Here is an 18504-nt window from a genome sequence, read left to right on the forward strand (position 1 = left end):
GTGTTTGTTTAGTGGCAAATGGGGTAGCAAATTTTTGGGTGCGGCCAAACATTCGGAAAGTTCGAAGTATTTTTCATGTCGTATTCCCCTAAAAACGATTTAAAATTCTAAGCCGTGACAATACATCACCATGTTCAACAGATGTTTTATCTTGGAGGTTGCGTTTTCCAAATGCTTTAAATTATCAAACATGGTGTTTCTCAACAAAATTTACAAATTTCATCGTTTGGCCCTCAAGTCATTAACAGTTAAAGAGGGAACCGAGGTATCGGTCAAAACTCAGAATAACAACTCTGGGCACTTGTCTTATCTGTATAACAATTACAGGAACTTCTACTGCAATATATCACCACGCCACCACTTCTGATCACAAGCTTTTCGCCCATCTCAGGAAGACCTCTGCATCCGTTAAGACTGAGAACTGGAATACAATAATCACCCATAGAAACAACACGCTCCTATTCTCTGCAAGGAGGAATCACCACAACACGCTTAAGGTCATTCCAGTAGTACACAACATTTGACCATTCATGCTCAATCAAACCTAGCGCTAAAGTTAAAATTTCAACCACAAGCCCCTAAGCTAACATCATTTTAAAGGACGTATTATATTACCAGGGGAGATCAATTTCAGGGGCTTTACAATACTCACTTCAATTAGGTCAATCTCCAATAACTTTTCGCTTCTTTGCAGTATTCATGTATGGGCGCGAGACCCACTCATCCTGGGCTATAGTCTCATCAGCAGTACCTAATTTGATCTGAAAAAACCAAGACAGGAATCAAATACTGCACAGACTACAATTATGCATTCAACAAAAAAAATTGATTGGACGGGTGCTGAAATACGCGTAGTAACAGGGTACACATTAGAACTCTTCTATTATATAACATACACTTAATAGTTTATGCAATGTGCACATTTGGCTTACAACCCAGGCATCCACAAAAGCATTTCACCCAGCCCCACCCCACCCTCCCACAATCCAACCCTCTTTATCTCATGTCTAGCATCCGTCAGTCTTTCCTATCCTCTCCTCGCCTCTTGCAAGTCGTCGAGAAAAGACTTATTCAATTCTTTCAAGACTTCATTTCAGTCAGTACTATTTACTCTCTTCTGCCACAAGTGTACTCAATGCAAGGACTATCACTGGAGCCGGCGCTTGAGTCTTCAACACAAGCAAAAGACAGAACAGAAATGAACTTTCTATTCCAGTAGGAAAGAGTAGACAACTAGTCAGCCTAAATCACACATTCCTGAGAACTCGACTAGTACTGTTGCCAATTACAAGAGAACTGAAAATAGGATTGATATTCTCTCAGCTAGCTATTCTTGTCAATAAAGATCCAAAGCAGAAGCAGTTGTTGAGGTTTTATGATATCATGACGAACCTGTATATTTTGATTTTGAGTAAATGAATTGTGCCTCTACGGAGAAGGTGTGCAATGTTGGTAATTATTAGATAATGGGGTTCTATAAAAAATGAGTAACTAAACTTTTTGGTATTAAAGTTGGAAACATCGAGTTTTTCTTGATCGAATCGTTTGTTCAAAACGTTCTAAAACTTCATCAAGTGCCCCATTCCTACAATAAACAGTGATCATGGTGTTCGAAGTAACAATAGTTCTTTCAAGCATTTCTCTAAACAACCTTTTTGAATCGTCGATTTCGACCACTCACTGCATATCCTTCAATCATAAGATTATAAGACACTGATAAACTTTCTTTGCATCTTTAATGGCATCACATCTTGAGTACAAGTCAATAAGCGCACCACCAATAGATTGATCAAATTCAAATTCAAAGATAATACAAAACCAAAAAATAGCAACTTCAAAAATTATCATCTGATGAAATTCTTTTATCTTAGGCCAACAAAGTGTACCAATGGACCTTTGTGATGACTCACCAAATCCAATGTCGACACTTGATCAAGTAACGTGTGGAATTAAAAACTGACTCTTTTATCGATCTTGCTTCCCTTTTGTATTACGTGCTTTGTTCAAATCACTTTCGCATAATTTTATTACATTGCAACATTTTCACGTAATCGGAATCTTCTCTGACACAAGATGGTTGTTGTTTCCCCATACCAGTATACATAGATTTTGTCCACGAAAAATAGTAAACCCAACCATGTGGTAAAGACGATGTTATTACTTATATTAGATACATCCAAATATAGGCAATCAGTTGCTGAAACATTTATGGCAGAGCACATTTAAGCAGACGAGTAAGCATTAAACAAAGTATACGTCCATTGAGCAGAAAAGCCAGATAGTCACCTTAAAAAGGCGCATTTCAAAACGTGGACCAACTTCCTTCAGTTCAAGTGATTTAGGACCTCCGTGTTTCTCATATACATGATGCCTGTATGTTTAAAAAAATGAAAAATAATGAATCAAGACCAAAAATTACTGCAGAGACCGAATATGTACATATTTTTTTTTTTAAAGAAAAAAAAACAAGGTTAGGCACTGGAAAACCACCTCACATTTAATAAATTAATGAAAAGAGAAACAATAGATATAAAGTTATAAACTACTTATAATTTCAGAGATACAGAGTTATAAACAACTAATAATTAAGAAGGTCATGTAAGAAGTTTCAATATCCTTCATCTTGTGTATACCATTTTCTGAAGGCTCAATCGGGGAACAAAAGAACAGGCCAAATGACTCAACCCATGCTATAGATGAGAATGGAGCTTAATGGGATAAAAATTAAAAGGGTTAACTAGTATTACACCCCCACTACATGAGCCAATTAGGATCCCCCCAAATACACTGGAAAAAACACACAGTCAACCCAATTTGGGGGGGGGTGTAATACTAATTAACCCAAATTAAAATGCAGCACGTTCCAAGCATGACTAAAAAAAAGTAGTAATCTTAAATATGCTCGTAGAATAACGACAAAGGATAAAGGGAATTTGAACGTCTGAAGGAAAATATGCTGAGATGGTTGCTGAAGCCTGAAGGCAATGAGTTGTTTTTATTTTATTAGTACACGGGCTCAAGGATAGAATAAGAAGATATTGCACTAAGAGGAACCATTTTGGTTGTAAGCCACAAGTGAAACTGGAAACAGAACATCCCAGAACTGTAAAGTGTAAACTAGAAAATATTTCGTAAAGCGAAAAACAACAGTTCATTCTTCAGGCAGAAACTAACCTAAAATTGGCCATACATATCTTGAGTCCATATATTTTAGCGTATGATATGAAGAACCCAAGCAGAAACAAACCTGAATGAGATGTAATCTGACTGGTTAGCGAAAGTAATATCACGTTTGAATCTTGTTTTGGTGCTGGAAAGAGATGCTTTAAGATGTTTGATGTCCTCTCACCGAGCTGTCATAAGTAGCAAATAAAGGGAACAATGTATCAACATCAATAGTTACAGATATTATGCCAATACAAAATGACATTGGTACCAACAAAAAGGAAAGAAAGAAATGAAAAAGAATAAGCACTTCCAAATTATTAAATATTAGAGACACTCTACATCATTCCCAATTAAAACATGCCCACTCATACCTTGGTTGTGAAATTGTTCAGGATTAAATGTGGATAAGCCTCAGACATTGTTCCTATAGACTTTTTGTCCTTAATCTCATGTCTCGTTACCTGTGGACCATTAACATATCAAATCATCAAGCCAAACAAAATAACCACATTAAAGAAAATAGAAATCAAAAATAAAGAAGCCAGACTAAAATAACATACCACATTGATCAATTCAAAGTATGCAGTTGGACCATATGGCAAATGGCAGATAGTTAAACCATCTGGTTTACCTCGATGCTCATGGACGAACAGAACATCTGTAAAATCATGTGCACGACATGTTCCTATGATTTCAGATACAACCTGCACAGCAGGAAACAACAGACAATACTCTTTGGTATCAAAGACAAAATCAAAATTGTGACAAACATATATTGTCTAGAACAGATAAGGTAAAGCTAAAAAATTGTGTATGTCAGCACAATATGGGCATATACCAAGATATGAATAGAATTTTCCTATTCATAACAAAGAAAAGAAACATTCAACAAGTCCTAATAGGATAACTAGAACACGTTCAAAAAGTTTTAATAGGATAACTAAAACGGGTGTTATATGACTCATATCGATATTGCTCAAATTCACGAGGTAATCAAACTTCAGTAGATTAAGGAACACAAAACTAAATAGAAGATTCTCTTGATAGAAATCGTCGAATTAGAAATAAATAGATAGGCCTATTCCTCAATTACAATTGATTCAACTTACTATCATATCTTTATTATATTAGATATTAGATATTAATATTAATTTTGACTCTACCTTCCCAGAGCTCATTCTCCAGGGCCCCTGTTTAAATCATTACAGATTCCTTTCAATATCCTTAATGATCTTACTGGAAATGATGTAAAGACAATTATTTTACGATTGTATTTTACAATTAAGAAGCAGAAACTAACACGATGTGAAGTCCTTCACGAATTTGAGCTACATGAGTAGTGACAGACTAACAGGTATAACCTCATCAAGATAATCAATTACTATAAAACTTGCCTCAAACGGTTTTTTTCTAATACTGACTTGTCAATTAAAACTTACTAGATTCTTTATTTCAACCAAAGTGTCACTTTATAAAGATATTTGATGACTCTCCCAGCTGTTAGTCCATAAGTAAACCTGTTGATGATTGAACTTAAGACAAACTTGGACTGATAGCTTGATTATGAAAGCAACAAACACAGACAGAAATGAGACATCAAAATATATTACGAACTAAAATGGAGCCATCAGCTCCCTTTCCTTGCCAGGCTGCTAACAACAAAAATCTTGCATTTATACAAGCTGACACATCAGCATTCAAGATAGCTTCGACGGAGAAAGTAATACCTCCCATTCCTCTCCATACCATATGTCCAACTGCTGGGTGCCATAATGCACATAGATGGCATCCAAACCCGAACTCACCTTCTAAAGAAACTTTTGACTTAAATATGGAGTTGGTGACACCTTACTGTCCACCATTACCATTTTAGGCATTTACCAACATCCAACAGACTGCCCCTGGTGAGTGGCGAGGATAGGAGAATTCTAAACACTACCACGCTTAGACTCAAAAATAATCAACAAGGGCATCCCTGTCGCAACCAAAATCAAGAGACCTAAAACAAGGATAATCCAACCAATATCGTTTCTCTTATATCAGTAAGAATAGATTTTATAAATTGGAAAGCAGAGTACAACGCACCCAATATGGAGGTGGTGGGAACATGCTCCCTTTTATCTTGCAGTACTATGGAAGGCTCCCTTAGCAAGGCACCAAGGACAGAAATATACCCCACAATACATGAAGTTATAACAGAATAGTTTTTCCAATTACACAAAATTTTGAAACTTCGGGGTGTGATTTGTAGGAATAATTCCCAAGACTCACTTATAGGCTAAAATGACATTGCCACATTGGTTAGTTCATCTTGATGGAAACTTTTCCACTCAAGAGCTCTAATCTCATCCAAACTCTTCCCTCCCCTAATTGACAAAATTTTTTCCACACAATTAAAACTGTTGTGAAATTTTCCAACAAAATCAAGAGGTTGATCCAAAATTTTCTACAAAATTGAAGTTCCTCGTGGGAATTATTTTAGCAAATCAAACACCCTTAAATTACCTAATTGTAAACAATATACTTCTTCATTAGGTCCAATAATCAACGACACTTTTATCATAAATTGACTGATAAAGAAGAAAGACAAAGACCATCTAGAGGAAAATTTCTCCACGGACTACCTAGACATTGACGTTAGCTCCATTTTGTACTGAGAAATGCATGCATCTAAACAGCCAAACCCACGTCATCAACCCCCAACAATTGACTAAACCAAGTTCTCAAGGCTGCATTATTTCATTTCAAAAATTCAGATGAAGGGATTCAAGTATTCAACATCAGAATTGCAAGATTATTTTAAGTTGGGAGTTTAAATCCAAGTTCATTGAGTTTCGTAAAGAGAAATAGGTCACAGAACTAGATAAAAGTCACTGCTTAATGAAAATATGCAACTAAATAAAATTTAGATACTATGCAGCAGACAAGTCAGTTGCATCCATGTAAACAAATAAAAAAATAAAGTAAAAGTAATCAAAACGAACCTGTCCACCACGATTCATCCGTTGTGCATTGGGAAAGACAATCTTAAGTTCCTAAAAACATAAAAGACTACATTCAAGATCCCAAACAAACAGAAAGAATCACATTTCCTAATAACAACCAACCTTGACAAATTGTGTAAGAGGAGCACTCGGGTCACGGGAAGTAGTTATCAATATTTTTGGATCCACTAGTGATGCATTCGCATACTCATCATCGATGTGAGTCTTTGGAACTATATTCACCAAATAAAAGAACAATTAAACAACATGTTTTCGTTTAAATGTGTGGCCTAATTAAGTGCTTTCAACATTAAGTCATACTCATATGGAATATTTCGTCAAATATTTCGTCAAAAGACAGTATATTTAAGGCAATATGTAAAGTAACCTGCTGTTTGTTCATCTTCAAGATCAATTTCTTGGCGCAGAGCTGCTTCTTCGTTTCTCAACTCGGTTGGAATTGGTTTTCCCTCTACAAAAACAAATATTCAGTAAACTGAGCACGTGTAAGTAGAGAGAAACAAATAAAAAAAAGTTATTATACCTTCTAAAGCTTGTTTAATCTTGCGTTTATTTTCATAGCGTACGCGTTCTATTCCTTCCAAGCTTTTCCTGTAAAGGTATTCTCTTTTTAGTCTTATGGTTCGACGCAACATCTCACCTTCTATCAACTAATAAGCCTTAACTAGTTAAACCACCGTTACTTCTCTCACTACTTTTCGAAATGAACGATAGTGTTGCTGTGTAGGGTTTTAAGGTTATTTTAAGGTTAGGAAACGATGATTGATACAAAGCCTTTTATGGGCCGGGCATCCATAGATAAGTTTCAAGGCCCAGGCCCAGATAATTCCGGTGGATATTTCGGTTTTTCGAAGAAAAAAAAACGAAACGGAATCGACAACGAAATCTCCAAATAAATTTAAAAGTAATCTCTATACTATAGTACAAAATATCATGATATGGGTATTTATCGATACTCAATTTCTCGATGTGTATCATGGATATATCTCCCTCTTTGAGGATATTTGACATTGTTTCACATGCAAATATTGTTGATATATCTAAAATATCGATAAATATCGTGAATATTGTGAATATTTTTTGATATATCATGATACATTATTTATATTTATTTGAAATATAATAGTAAATATTGAATAAAATTGTTACATACATAAAATATCGCCAAATATCGCTGAAATATCATCGATATTTGCAATCGTATATATCTCTAAACATATCGTGATATTTATATATTTTTCTCTTAAATCTCGATAGATATCGACAAATATCACAATATTTTTGTACTATGATCTTTACTACTTATAAGAGGTGTGGACAAGTGAGTTGTTTGAGCTGTAACTCGGTTCTAACTGTACGCACCTCCACGTTTGTACTCTGGCTAACGATTTCATTAGGGACTTAGTCTTTACATTAAGTCTAAGTAGCCGATCCCGATCGAAACCTTAAGTGGTTACCTGGATTCCAGGCAACATAGTGGACAACTTCACCAACTTCCCAAATTCTAACACATCAACCAGTTTCAACCTCCCATACGCGTATAGTTCCATCACTCAAAACCTTTAATCAGATTGGAGATGAACGTGTAATTTATGACATGGAAAACCAAATGAAGAGAAGAACTTAAGTACAGCTTTCCTTACTAGATCGAGGCTAGCCATTGACCTAACACTTGAACGAAAATTGACATGACAGTGCCCTTATGACCTTTATATTCAAGATAGCATGTGGAAGGATAAGGCTTTAGATCTTTCTTACTTGGTAACTTGGGCTTCAAAGATTCAAAATCAATGTTGATCTGGGCACAAACACGCCAAGTTAGCTATCATTGAATATATATTTCTTTATGTGGAAGAAAAGAAATTGGCTATCACTTGCTTTATATAGATACATATGGAATAAGTCTATAGTTTTAATTTAGAAAATAAACCACACGAGACATTCACTTACACGTTTCTTCCGGGTCTAGGACATAAGTACAAATCCAAACAACGATCAAAGGGTTCCTTGAGAGAATTAAGATAAGCTGGAACAGTTCTCAGAGACTCAAACCTAACACAAACAACATTGCCCAAAATGATTAAGAAGCCCACTATGAAAGAAAATACAAAACAAATCATACAAGCAGAGAGATGAGTTGCTTACCTTTTTGGGATAAACTTAGGACGATCCTCCTCATACAACAACTGATATTTATCAACCTCTTCTTGAGTAGGGATATATTCAAGTGAAGGATTGTAAGATTCCTCGTGACCTGAAAGAGAAAAGTTGTTAGTTTTAACTCGAAATTTTTGTTTAACAAAAGAAAGAAGGAATAAGAAGAAGATAATACCTGGTTATTCATTGTGTTTCTCACTTAGTAGCTTCAGATTAACTTGTAAGCCATACCTTACCATACCTGCTTCAGTCGAAAGGATAGCAAACTCTTTAGTGTGTCCCAATCATTCCTGAACACAAAGAAAACCATCAACAAAGCAATCGGCTTGCTAGAGACATTGATTCCATATTTAATGTCATTGGTTTTATAAAGAGAGAGATGAACACATAATTATAGGATGAGAAGGAGATAAAAGAGGGGGCCTTCCTCCGTGACACTTTCTTCTCGAGCTCTTCTCTAATTGTTTTTGCTATTTTTTTTTTTTTGTTACACTCAAATTACACTAAATTTTTGGTTATTTTTTTTATTTCCTTTTGTCTTTTTGTCTTACAGGGAAAACCCAAAATTAAAAGAATGAGAGTAGTAGTTTCATTGTGAGAAAAAAAAAATATATGAGAAACAGAAGAGATGGGAGAGAAGGGTAAAGAATCGGTTCGTATTCTCTTATTAGACTTTTTATTTTCTTAAACTCTTATTAAATAACCCAATTATTGCTAATTAAATGGCATTTATAGTAAGGCGTAGGCGTGGATTTGGTTTTCTAATATACTGCCACATGAAAAGACTGATTGCTCCTATTTAAAGGTGTTAAGCAATATTTTTATTTAAGGACAATATCAATACTGAAAATTTATAAAGGCATAAAAAGACAAAGTAGTCCTCATTAATAAATATCTAGGCATCTGATTTTATTATTCCTCAAGAGTATTATGTGTCATAAAAAGACCCGGATGAATTTAAGAGGCCACGATCATTATAGGCTATACTACTAGTAGAGATATAGTTTGGTGGACTTTAAGCCAAATATAGTTTAACAAAAATATTTAACTAATGCTCTATGAATTTTGGAAAATGAGTGTTCTTAAATGTAGGCTCTGGTGTTACATTAACTCCGGACTCTGTAAATCTGAAATTCATATTTGAGTTGGATATTGAGCCGAAGAACATGGAAAAACAGGGTATTGGCCCAATTACTAGGCCTTATATGATCTTTTTCGGTCCACAGACCAAATTAGGTTGGCTTAGGCAAAGTGGGTGTTCCGTAGGTTTGATATGGCATGATGAATGATTTCGCCCTAAGCTATGAATGCTTGACAAATGCGAGTTCTCCGAACCGTCTTCCACTGAGGCGTGTATGAAATCAGGTGGCCTTGGATGATAGTAGCTTCAGCTACATAAGCTTCGACTATCAAAACCAAATTGGAGGTTGTCTACCATGAGGATGTCCTCGGATGAGGTCTGCGACCGTTGACCGTTGGATGTATGATCCAACGGTCTAGAAATGCAACATCCTCTCACCTTCTCTTTCATCTTTTTTGTTCTTGATTTTCAGATTGTTGGATCACATATCCAATGGTCCGCGGACCCTCCCTATGAGGATATCATCGGGATAGCCAATCGGATAATCCCAAACACATGAAAAAAATAAAGCGCTCTCCCAAACCTTAGATTGTACCATTTCGTATTGATGGAGTCAAAATTTGTTCACCAAAACTTTTTCTTTGGTAGAATCCACCACAAAGTCCCCTAGTAGCCCGCGTGTCCAAAATAGATGAAAATCAATATTTCCCAATATTCTCCCAAAACCTCTGTTTTTGGGTTTTTCTGACTTGTCTTTCAAGCAGTTCTTTTTCTCTCTCCGTTCATTTTTCTACAAAAAAAACGAAAAGTTTTTTTTTTGCAACAGAAAGTGGTAGAAAAAAAACATTTCACTTCATACTAGCTAGCATAAACAGGGGCGTAGAAGTCATCTTTAAACTGTATCCTTTTTGTCTTTTTGAGATCCATCTTATACGCTCACAAGTGATTCGTAAGAGAATTTGAGATTTGCAAATTTGGAATTAGGATTGGGATCATTAGGGCCTTTGGTTGTATGCAATTTTTGGCTTTTGATCTGTAGTACGTTTGAACTTTGAACCAGATTTTGACGATTAAGGAATCTTACACATTAAGAGTTTATCTAATTTGCTTGAATTTTGAGCATATTCAGTAAAACGGTTAACATTCAAGTCATTTGTCACTAGTCCCGAACACAATGTAACTTCCAATGCATTGAAGTTTTACACCATAATGGGGCATCCCTAATAAATCAACAACAAGAACCACTTACAAGCTATGTAAGTGTTGGAATTGGAAACAAAGTGCCCGGAAGTTTCGTTTTAACTTTCCTACTTCTTGAAGTATTGTATTTTTGTTTACCACTTGCTAATCTTATTAACTGTGTCCAAAATCAAATTTCTCTGCAAGTTAGAGTTTTCATTATTTGTTGCCTACTATTATTTTAGATTATTCTTATATTTTATTATTAGATGAGATCGGCCGAAGAATAGGCAAACACGATTGTTTTTTAGAGAGGTCATTTGCCTCATTCTTTTGTCACTTCTTTTGTCCGGAAAAGAGGAACGGACAGAGAAAGAAGTATGTGAAAGAGAAGTCACAGAAAAAAGAAAAGTTTTGTTGAGAGTATCTTAGGAAAAAATGATTTTCTTTTATTCAATTATTAACTAATTGATTTGCTTAAAAAATAAATCAATTATAGCTTTTTTTGGACACGTGGACTACCGGGAGCGGCCGGTAGATTCTACCAACAAAAGTATTGGTGAATAAATTCGGACTCGATCTATTTCACTTACTTATAACATCTTTAGGATAGCAACAAAAACACCAAAATTTTGAACCAAACCAAACACCAAACAAAAAAAAAACACCAACCATCTTTAGGAGGAACATCAAATTTTCGACATCAAATGACGCAATTTTTAGATAAACCCATCTTATATATTTCCCACGATTTTGGGAAAAACGGCGCCAATATGTTGTACAATTTTTTTTTTTTTTTTTTTTTTTTCCTAATCTCTCATGCAGTTTTGGCAAAACCGCGCTATAGAAGCTTACTTAGAAGTCTAAGCCCATGCGGTGTTAGAAAAACCGTGCGGTTTTTTCAAAACCGCGTGAGAGATTTGATACAACACCAAAGCTGGAAGCAAATATTGGCTGATTTGGTGTTTGGTTTGGTATATTTTTTTTTGGTGTTTTCATCAACATGTGACTATCTTGAAATTGAAAAAACACAAAATTATTGGAAATTTGGTGTTTGATGCTAGGTTGATATCACTCCTAAAGATGCTCTTAGGCCCTATTTTGCAGCATCGATATGGATGTGGACCACCATAATCAGGAATAGGTGACGTGGCCACCACCGTTTATCTTGTATATAACAGTTTTAAGGACGGGAAGTAGGGCAGGGATCGGGTCGGATATGGTATATCCGAATCCGAATAGTTTTATAATATCCGAACTCGAATCCGAACCCAATTATATCCGAAATTTAATATCCGAACCCGACCGAATCTGATTGGATAACACTAAAAATAAAAAAAAATGCCAAAATTCATATCCAAATCCGAACCCGACCCGAATATATAAACGGATATAAAAATCAATCCAAACCTGATATATTCGGTAATCAGGTCGGGTCGAATTCGGATCTACCCGACCCGATTCCCTGCCCTAACTGGAACTAACTGGAAGTATCCCAATTCCCAAGTTCAAGCCTATTCAAATCAAACGCTGTTTACTTAAACCAACCAAGCAAGGGGTTGACTCGCCACATGTTCTCAACAAATTGATCATTCCAATTGGATCCTCAACAGATTTTTAAATCACCTACAAAAGTGGCGAGATCTGGTAAAGTTTAATCTATTGCTTATTCATTCCGTCGGTCGGTTGTTTGCGCACGTCTACGCAAGGACTTACATTTCTTTGATCACGTAGTTTGGATGACAAAGCTCGAATTAGGCTTATTAAATCAATATTTGTATCAAGTCAACTGTATAATTGCAATTATGGCATGAACTTATGTTTCTTTGATCACGTTGTTTTGATGACAAAGCTCGAATTAGGGTTAGGGTTATTAATCAATATTTGTATCAGTCAACTATATCAGTATTACACTATTACATATCCTCTGGAATCAGACGTCAGAAGTCAGAACACTGAACGCTAGATTTCTAAAGACAGTATAAGCTTCTCTCCTAGGTTATAGTTCCATGAAACATTGCACTAGTAATGCAATGACCAGTAGGTGCAACCAAGAAGGTGATGCCTCTAGCACATTTCTGTGCGTCTTCAATGAGACCATGAAAACCTTTTACATACACCCTGGCCTACATGGTTAAACCAGTTTGGGCCACCACCATGATCTTTGTGGGCACGCAAAGCTTTCGTGCCGAAAGGCTAAATAAGTGTCACCTACTCATCCAGTTTTTGACATATTTAACCTCGATATTGATCTAAGAATGAAGTTTTTCACACAGGAATGACTGGATACAAAGCCAAACAGCAACTGAAATTAAACCAACAATCCATCATTTACATGTAATCATTGAGGGGTGAAACATCATTTTCATAGACTGGTGTCATTGAATAGTGCTGAAGCATATATACATAAACTAGAAGCCCATAAATACCATAAATTGACCATACGGCCAGACCCGTATTTATTTTATATTTTATATACAATGCCTTCCTCCAAACTCCAGAGAGAACCTTCAAAAGAATAACAAGTTCCCCACCCCACCCCCTCTCTAGAAGTGCTAAACATAACAATACAAAAAGTGCTAGAAGGAAAAGCAAGAATAAACAGAACAAAAACAAGAAAAACAACCGAAAACAAAATAAACTGGACATACAAAATTACAAACTACCTATAGTTCCTAATCTAATCTTCCCTGCTGCAAATTCTATAATTTATCCACCAACCCAAGGTTTGTTCTTATTATCCACCACACTTTTTGTCTCTATCCTTCTCATTTATTACCACCTCAATCCTTCTTTAAATCTTCTCAGTACCCCGTCAATAGCAACATCAAATGCATCTTTAGTATTCTCTAATCCTTCAATTGGTTCAGCATACACAAACTTAGGTATATACTCAATAACTTTCTCTCTCATTTTCCTAATATCTTCTCTACTAAACTTCTCAAGAACCCTCTTATAGACGTACCATTTTTCACATCTCTACGGTCTATAAAACCGAATAACTCTCCGGTTCAACCGGTAAGAACCACTCGTATTGAAAATAAGCGGTTCTTCTCCAAAAGAAAACCGGGATTGAACCAGCAACCATACAGTCAAAAATTGACCGTCTAGTAAAACTATCGCCTCTTGGCTGTAAACAAAAATCCGAGTCAAGAAACGTTTCAAGAATCGCTGAGCTACCATTTGAACATCGGGTTCGACCACAGTCCACAACTCGACACACATCCGATTCGTTATAACAATGGCTCAGCAAAAAACCTCTAAAATCTTCTTTAATCGTGCCACGTGTACCTCCAGCAAAAGAGAATGGTGACGTGCGATTACGCGAACGGACAAAATCCTGCCACTCTCTTACATCAGAATCAGTTCGAGGATGGAATCCAGTAGGGTAAGGTACACCAACATCAAAATAATCCCAAGGATTTCTTTCAATCAAAAGACGTGTAACATGTTTCATCGCCTTGATGTAAAGAAAACTAGACCCCCAATCTTCATCTTTTGATCGTCTAAAATCCCATGAGATTCTACCTAACATCATAAAATGATCCCAACCATTTGATCTATTCCAATATTTTTGTTCTTGCACCCACTTAACCATAGTTACACAGTGAAAATCACGTTCTTGAGCAGTATAATTAGTCCATAAAAACTTACCCACAGCGAGTCCGGCATAAAACGGAATGTAAAACGCTTGAGCCGACTCAGGATTTTGAGTCCTACATTTATGCCCCAAAATTCGATTGTGGAAAATAATTTCCGAAGCAAATTGATCTGTCCAAAACCATGTCGAAACCAAATTATCCGGTACAACTCCATTTAGCCCGGTCGCGTGTCGGCCCAACCCATCGTTAGAAAGCGCGTCGCAACGAGACCCCCAAGGGTTTAAATCTTGACAATTCTCTACAAGATCTTTATTCAACATGGGTGGAAGATCGTAAACATAGAATTTCCCATATTTACAATCTCGGTTTACTAGTGGATTTGAAGAAGGGGACTGTTTGGACTGTTGTTGTTGTTGGTGTAAAAGGAAAGTAACAGGAAGAGAACGAACCATGAAAACAAGAAAAAATTGTAAACTGATAACACTGAGAAAAAGCCATGTTCTAGGGTGAGTAGAGAAGAAGGAAGGTATTGAGTGAAGTGGGTTTTTTGGAATTGAAGTGAAATCAGGGGTTTTGGGTTTTTTAAGACATTGAGATTCTGGTAAAGAGAAATTGTTGCATTCGGGAAGCATTACAAATATAGGTTCTGTTTAAGAGTAAAGGTAAGGCGTTTTTCAGGGAGAGAAAAATGGTGGTTAGTTGCAGAGAGAAAAACGAAAGGTGTGGAGGAGAGAGAGCAATTAAAGCGGCTGCTTTATTTAGCTAGAGCAGAGAACAACAACTGTAGATTTTCTTTATCTTATTACGTGACCGAAATTGCTGAATGATTGACAGGTGCACTTTTTTTAGTTAGACGGCTTTGAGAGGGCAACCGACCAGTTAAGTAATGATTTTTTAAGTGCAGGTGTCAGTAGTTTTTAACTTTTTCTTTGATAAAAAGGTCAAAGTAAACCCAAGTACAGTACAAAATCTAGTGGAACATCGTGATACATGATACATCATATACGACAATATTTTCTGAAAACCTAGGGAGAGGCACAATTCACTGTATGCTTACACTTCCAACTTTGTCTATGGCATTATTATCGATTCAACATAAGTTTATTGAGAAATTGATTTTGTCACAAGAGTAACTTACAAGAATCTTGTTAAGCACCAGGCGAGATTTATCCCAGGGAAGAATCAAGTCCCGGAAAGAGTAGTGTTCAATATTGTGAATCAATTTACTATTTCAAAAGATTGGCATTGAAGTCGTTTTCAATACTTCGAAGTTCGAACCATTAGTTTTGAATCTAAAATCGATAATCTTTGTGAAGTAAATGGCTGTTGAATACCCATTTTTTTTTAAGCTTGAATTTAGCTGACAAACGTTTGTACATAATGCAGATAGAACAAATGTGGAGTAGCAACTTGCATCATATCTTTCGTATTTTTCAACATGAATACACTGTCATGTTCTCTGTTGTTGAGTCTTATTACAATAGACACAACAAATGGTTTGTTTCATCGCAATGAACAAGACAATGCGGCATGTGCGTGGACAAACAGGGGGTCGAATAAGAGGGGTGTTGCAGCTGTACTGATTGCGCAAGCTACGCAAAATTACGAACCGCGCACTAAGCCACTAACTGCCATGGTCCGTCTTGCCGACAAAAACGTTGACAGAAATAGAGGGGGGTCTTCTTGTGTAGTCCAGTAGTACGTTCACTAATTTACTCCAACAATCTTCGCTCCTTTTTTGGAGCAACACCAAAATTGGAAATTTGTCATCCTTGCATAGATTGAACCTTTTGAAATGCCCATTGTCCAAAATTAGTCCATTTTTGAATTTTCACAATGCTAAAGGTCTAATTTTGACTGAAATACATACACTCACTTTATTACAATTTTTTGGTAATAGATATTCATCCATTTTTGGAATAATTTTGTGTTGCATTTTTTTTTTGGCTAAATCTATAGTGCGCACGTCATATGGTATGCTATCAAATCTAGGCCACTCATACTAAAGGGTGCGTGTGTATTGCATGACAAAAGTACTGATCTAAAGGCCCACATTACCTGCGCACTATACATCTCGCGCACTGAAGACATGCTTTTTTTTTTAGGGAAGCAAAGTATCAAACCTTTTGCCAAAATTTGAAGAATTTAACAAAATTTTGTCCATATATAGGGTTGTCAATAGATCGGTTTGGGTCGGATTTTGGAAAATCTGAACCCAAACCGATAAACAAATTAGGAATCCAAAACCGAATCGATAATATTATATTTCATCTGAAATCGAACTGATATGTTGCAAAACCAACCGATCAACTGAAAACTATAAAATTAATTAAATCATAAATTAAATCAATTAATTTCAGCCACACAATTGATAAATATATACAAAATTAATCATAAATATTACTAATTGTCATCTTATAGGTTCGGGTTCATATTAGAGGGCAAACCCGAAACCAAATCAATATCTTTTCGGTTCGATTTGGTTTCGAGTTGGTAGAGAGCAAATCAAATTACCAAAATCCAAACTGTTTTTTATCGATTTGGTTTAATTTAGGTAGGTTATCGGGTTATCAAAATCCATAACAACCCTATCCATGCCATTGCCAATCAAACTAATAGATTTTGAGCACAATTGTAGTCTTAATGGTTGATCCAACGATAAGTCAATAAAGACACTCTTGTAGTACTACAATGAAGTTTCTCAAAGAAAAAGTAGTACTAAAGTGAAAAATAATGAAATTTGCCGTTGATTATGGACTAGAATGTGATTCTAGATTGAAGTGATAATGTACTTTTTATTGCTTCAACAAATCACGTCCCCGGTTCATACATCAATGGATTCCATGTCATTTTCTTCGCAATCTTTTCTCATAAATCAGGAAACAGTTTATGCCATCAGGAACAGTAGTCTGGGATGTGCGTTTAGGCTATTCTTACTTTCTTCACTTTTGAAATCCAAATTTGCTTTCGTGTTATTCTCCTTTCCAAACTCTCCTCCTCCAAAAATCCCTACCGTCTCTTCATACTCGAACTAGATCTTTCTTCTCCACTATCACTTCTCCTCCCAAGTGTTGTATAAGGGGTTAGAAAATTGAAAAGACATAAAAAACATATGAAACAAAAACACTCAAGGCGTGCGAATACAATTCTTTAGAAGAAATTCCGGTAAAAGGCTTCACAATCGTCTCTACTCACAAAATTCAATAACTAATAATAAAGCACACTACGCTACTAGAATAACAACACAATTCTCTCTAACGGCTTAATGAAGAAGAGAAAGAAAATGTTTTAGGTCTCTATAATTGAGTAAAAATATCTGGACCTGAGTCCTTTTTAAATAGAGATCAAAAGTCGGCTTGGTTTCTAAAACATAGATAGAAATCTACTGTAAATGGAAAACCAGTAACATGGTGAAGAAACAAAAAAAAAACAGTTTAGGAAATTGGCCTGGCCAAACCCACTAACACAATAAGCCCAAGCCCAACCTGAGGGTGTGTGTGGCTTTTGTGTGCGTTCATCTCCCAACACAAAAACATTTATACACTTTTAGACTAAAGATAGTCTAAATATACTCACAAAGTTAGTGACCAGTAGTTAACCAATGTTGGACCATTACACAAATACAAAGTAAAGAGGAACACTCATTGTTCTTCTTCTCCACTTTACACACACAAATAGTTTTTACACACACAAATAGTTTGAAATATAAATGAGAATTTCAAAAGTAAGAACAACGGTTTCATCTCTAACAAAAAAATGTACAAGAATAAAGATTATTAAATCAATTTCTGGTTCTTTTTAAATCAAATCTAATAAAAACAAAAGTTATTGTATAATCTTTTGGTAAGCGTTGTTGGGATGAGGAGGCGTTGTTGTGAACTACGAGTACGGAGTAAAGTTGTTCTTTATAACCTTTTCGAGTGAAGTCCATTTCTTTGTTTTTGGTGCCTTGGAGAGTTGGAGTAAAGAATGTAATGTGTTATCTACTTCTCTACACTTATTATAGACTTATATAGTGCTTTAAAAAACTTTTCACCAAGGCCCTAAGCATAAACGTCTCACATGTTGTGTTTGATTTTTCAGTAGTTTTGTTGGAACAGAAGCGTTAATTGACTTGATTCCAAATTAGGCTTCCCCGTTCCTTTATACGTCTGGTGTTCTGTAAGACTGAACCTGAAGTTTGTAAAGAAACAAAAGGACGTATTTTAATGCATTTTGCAAGCAACTATTTTAATTCTTTTTTTCTACAAGTTAACTCAAAAAATATCTATTAGTAACTTAAACGCAATTTTTATTTTTATTATGGTACAGA

At 35.7% G+C, this 18504-nt stretch overlaps 2 protein-coding genes across 2 annotated transcripts; both read right to left on the reverse strand.

The window, feature by feature from the left end:
• Positions 1 to 163: 163 nt before the first annotated feature.
• IMP4 (Ribosomal RNA processing Brix domain protein) lies at positions 164 to 6903 on the reverse strand. Its single transcript, XM_086597237.1, is given in 11 exon segments — positions 164 to 465; positions 653 to 761; positions 2287 to 2371; positions 3248 to 3296; positions 3299 to 3353; positions 3540 to 3629; positions 3729 to 3872; positions 6153 to 6203; positions 6276 to 6385; positions 6541 to 6624; positions 6697 to 6903. Coding segments are annotated over 10 exon segments (879 nt in total). The 5' UTR covers positions 6809 to 6903; the 3' UTR covers positions 164 to 465; positions 653 to 662.
• Positions 6904 to 13016: 6113 nt separating this feature from the next.
• On the reverse strand, positions 13017 to 15039 carry LOC147513916 (xyloglucan galactosyltransferase XLT2-like). The gene is given in 3 exon segments (XM_086597238.1): positions 13017 to 13538; positions 13541 to 13582; positions 13585 to 15039. Coding segments are annotated over 3 exon segments (1455 nt in total). The 5' UTR covers positions 14825 to 15039; the 3' UTR covers positions 13017 to 13365.
• Positions 15040 to 18504: the final 3465 nt, after the last annotated feature.

Source organism: Coptis chinensis, chromosome 3 (genome assembly GCF_015680905.1).
Source record: "Coptis chinensis isolate HL-2020 chromosome 3, ASM1568090v1, whole genome shotgun sequence".
Taxonomy (NCBI): domain Eukaryota; kingdom Viridiplantae; phylum Streptophyta; class Magnoliopsida; order Ranunculales; family Ranunculaceae; genus Coptis; species Coptis chinensis.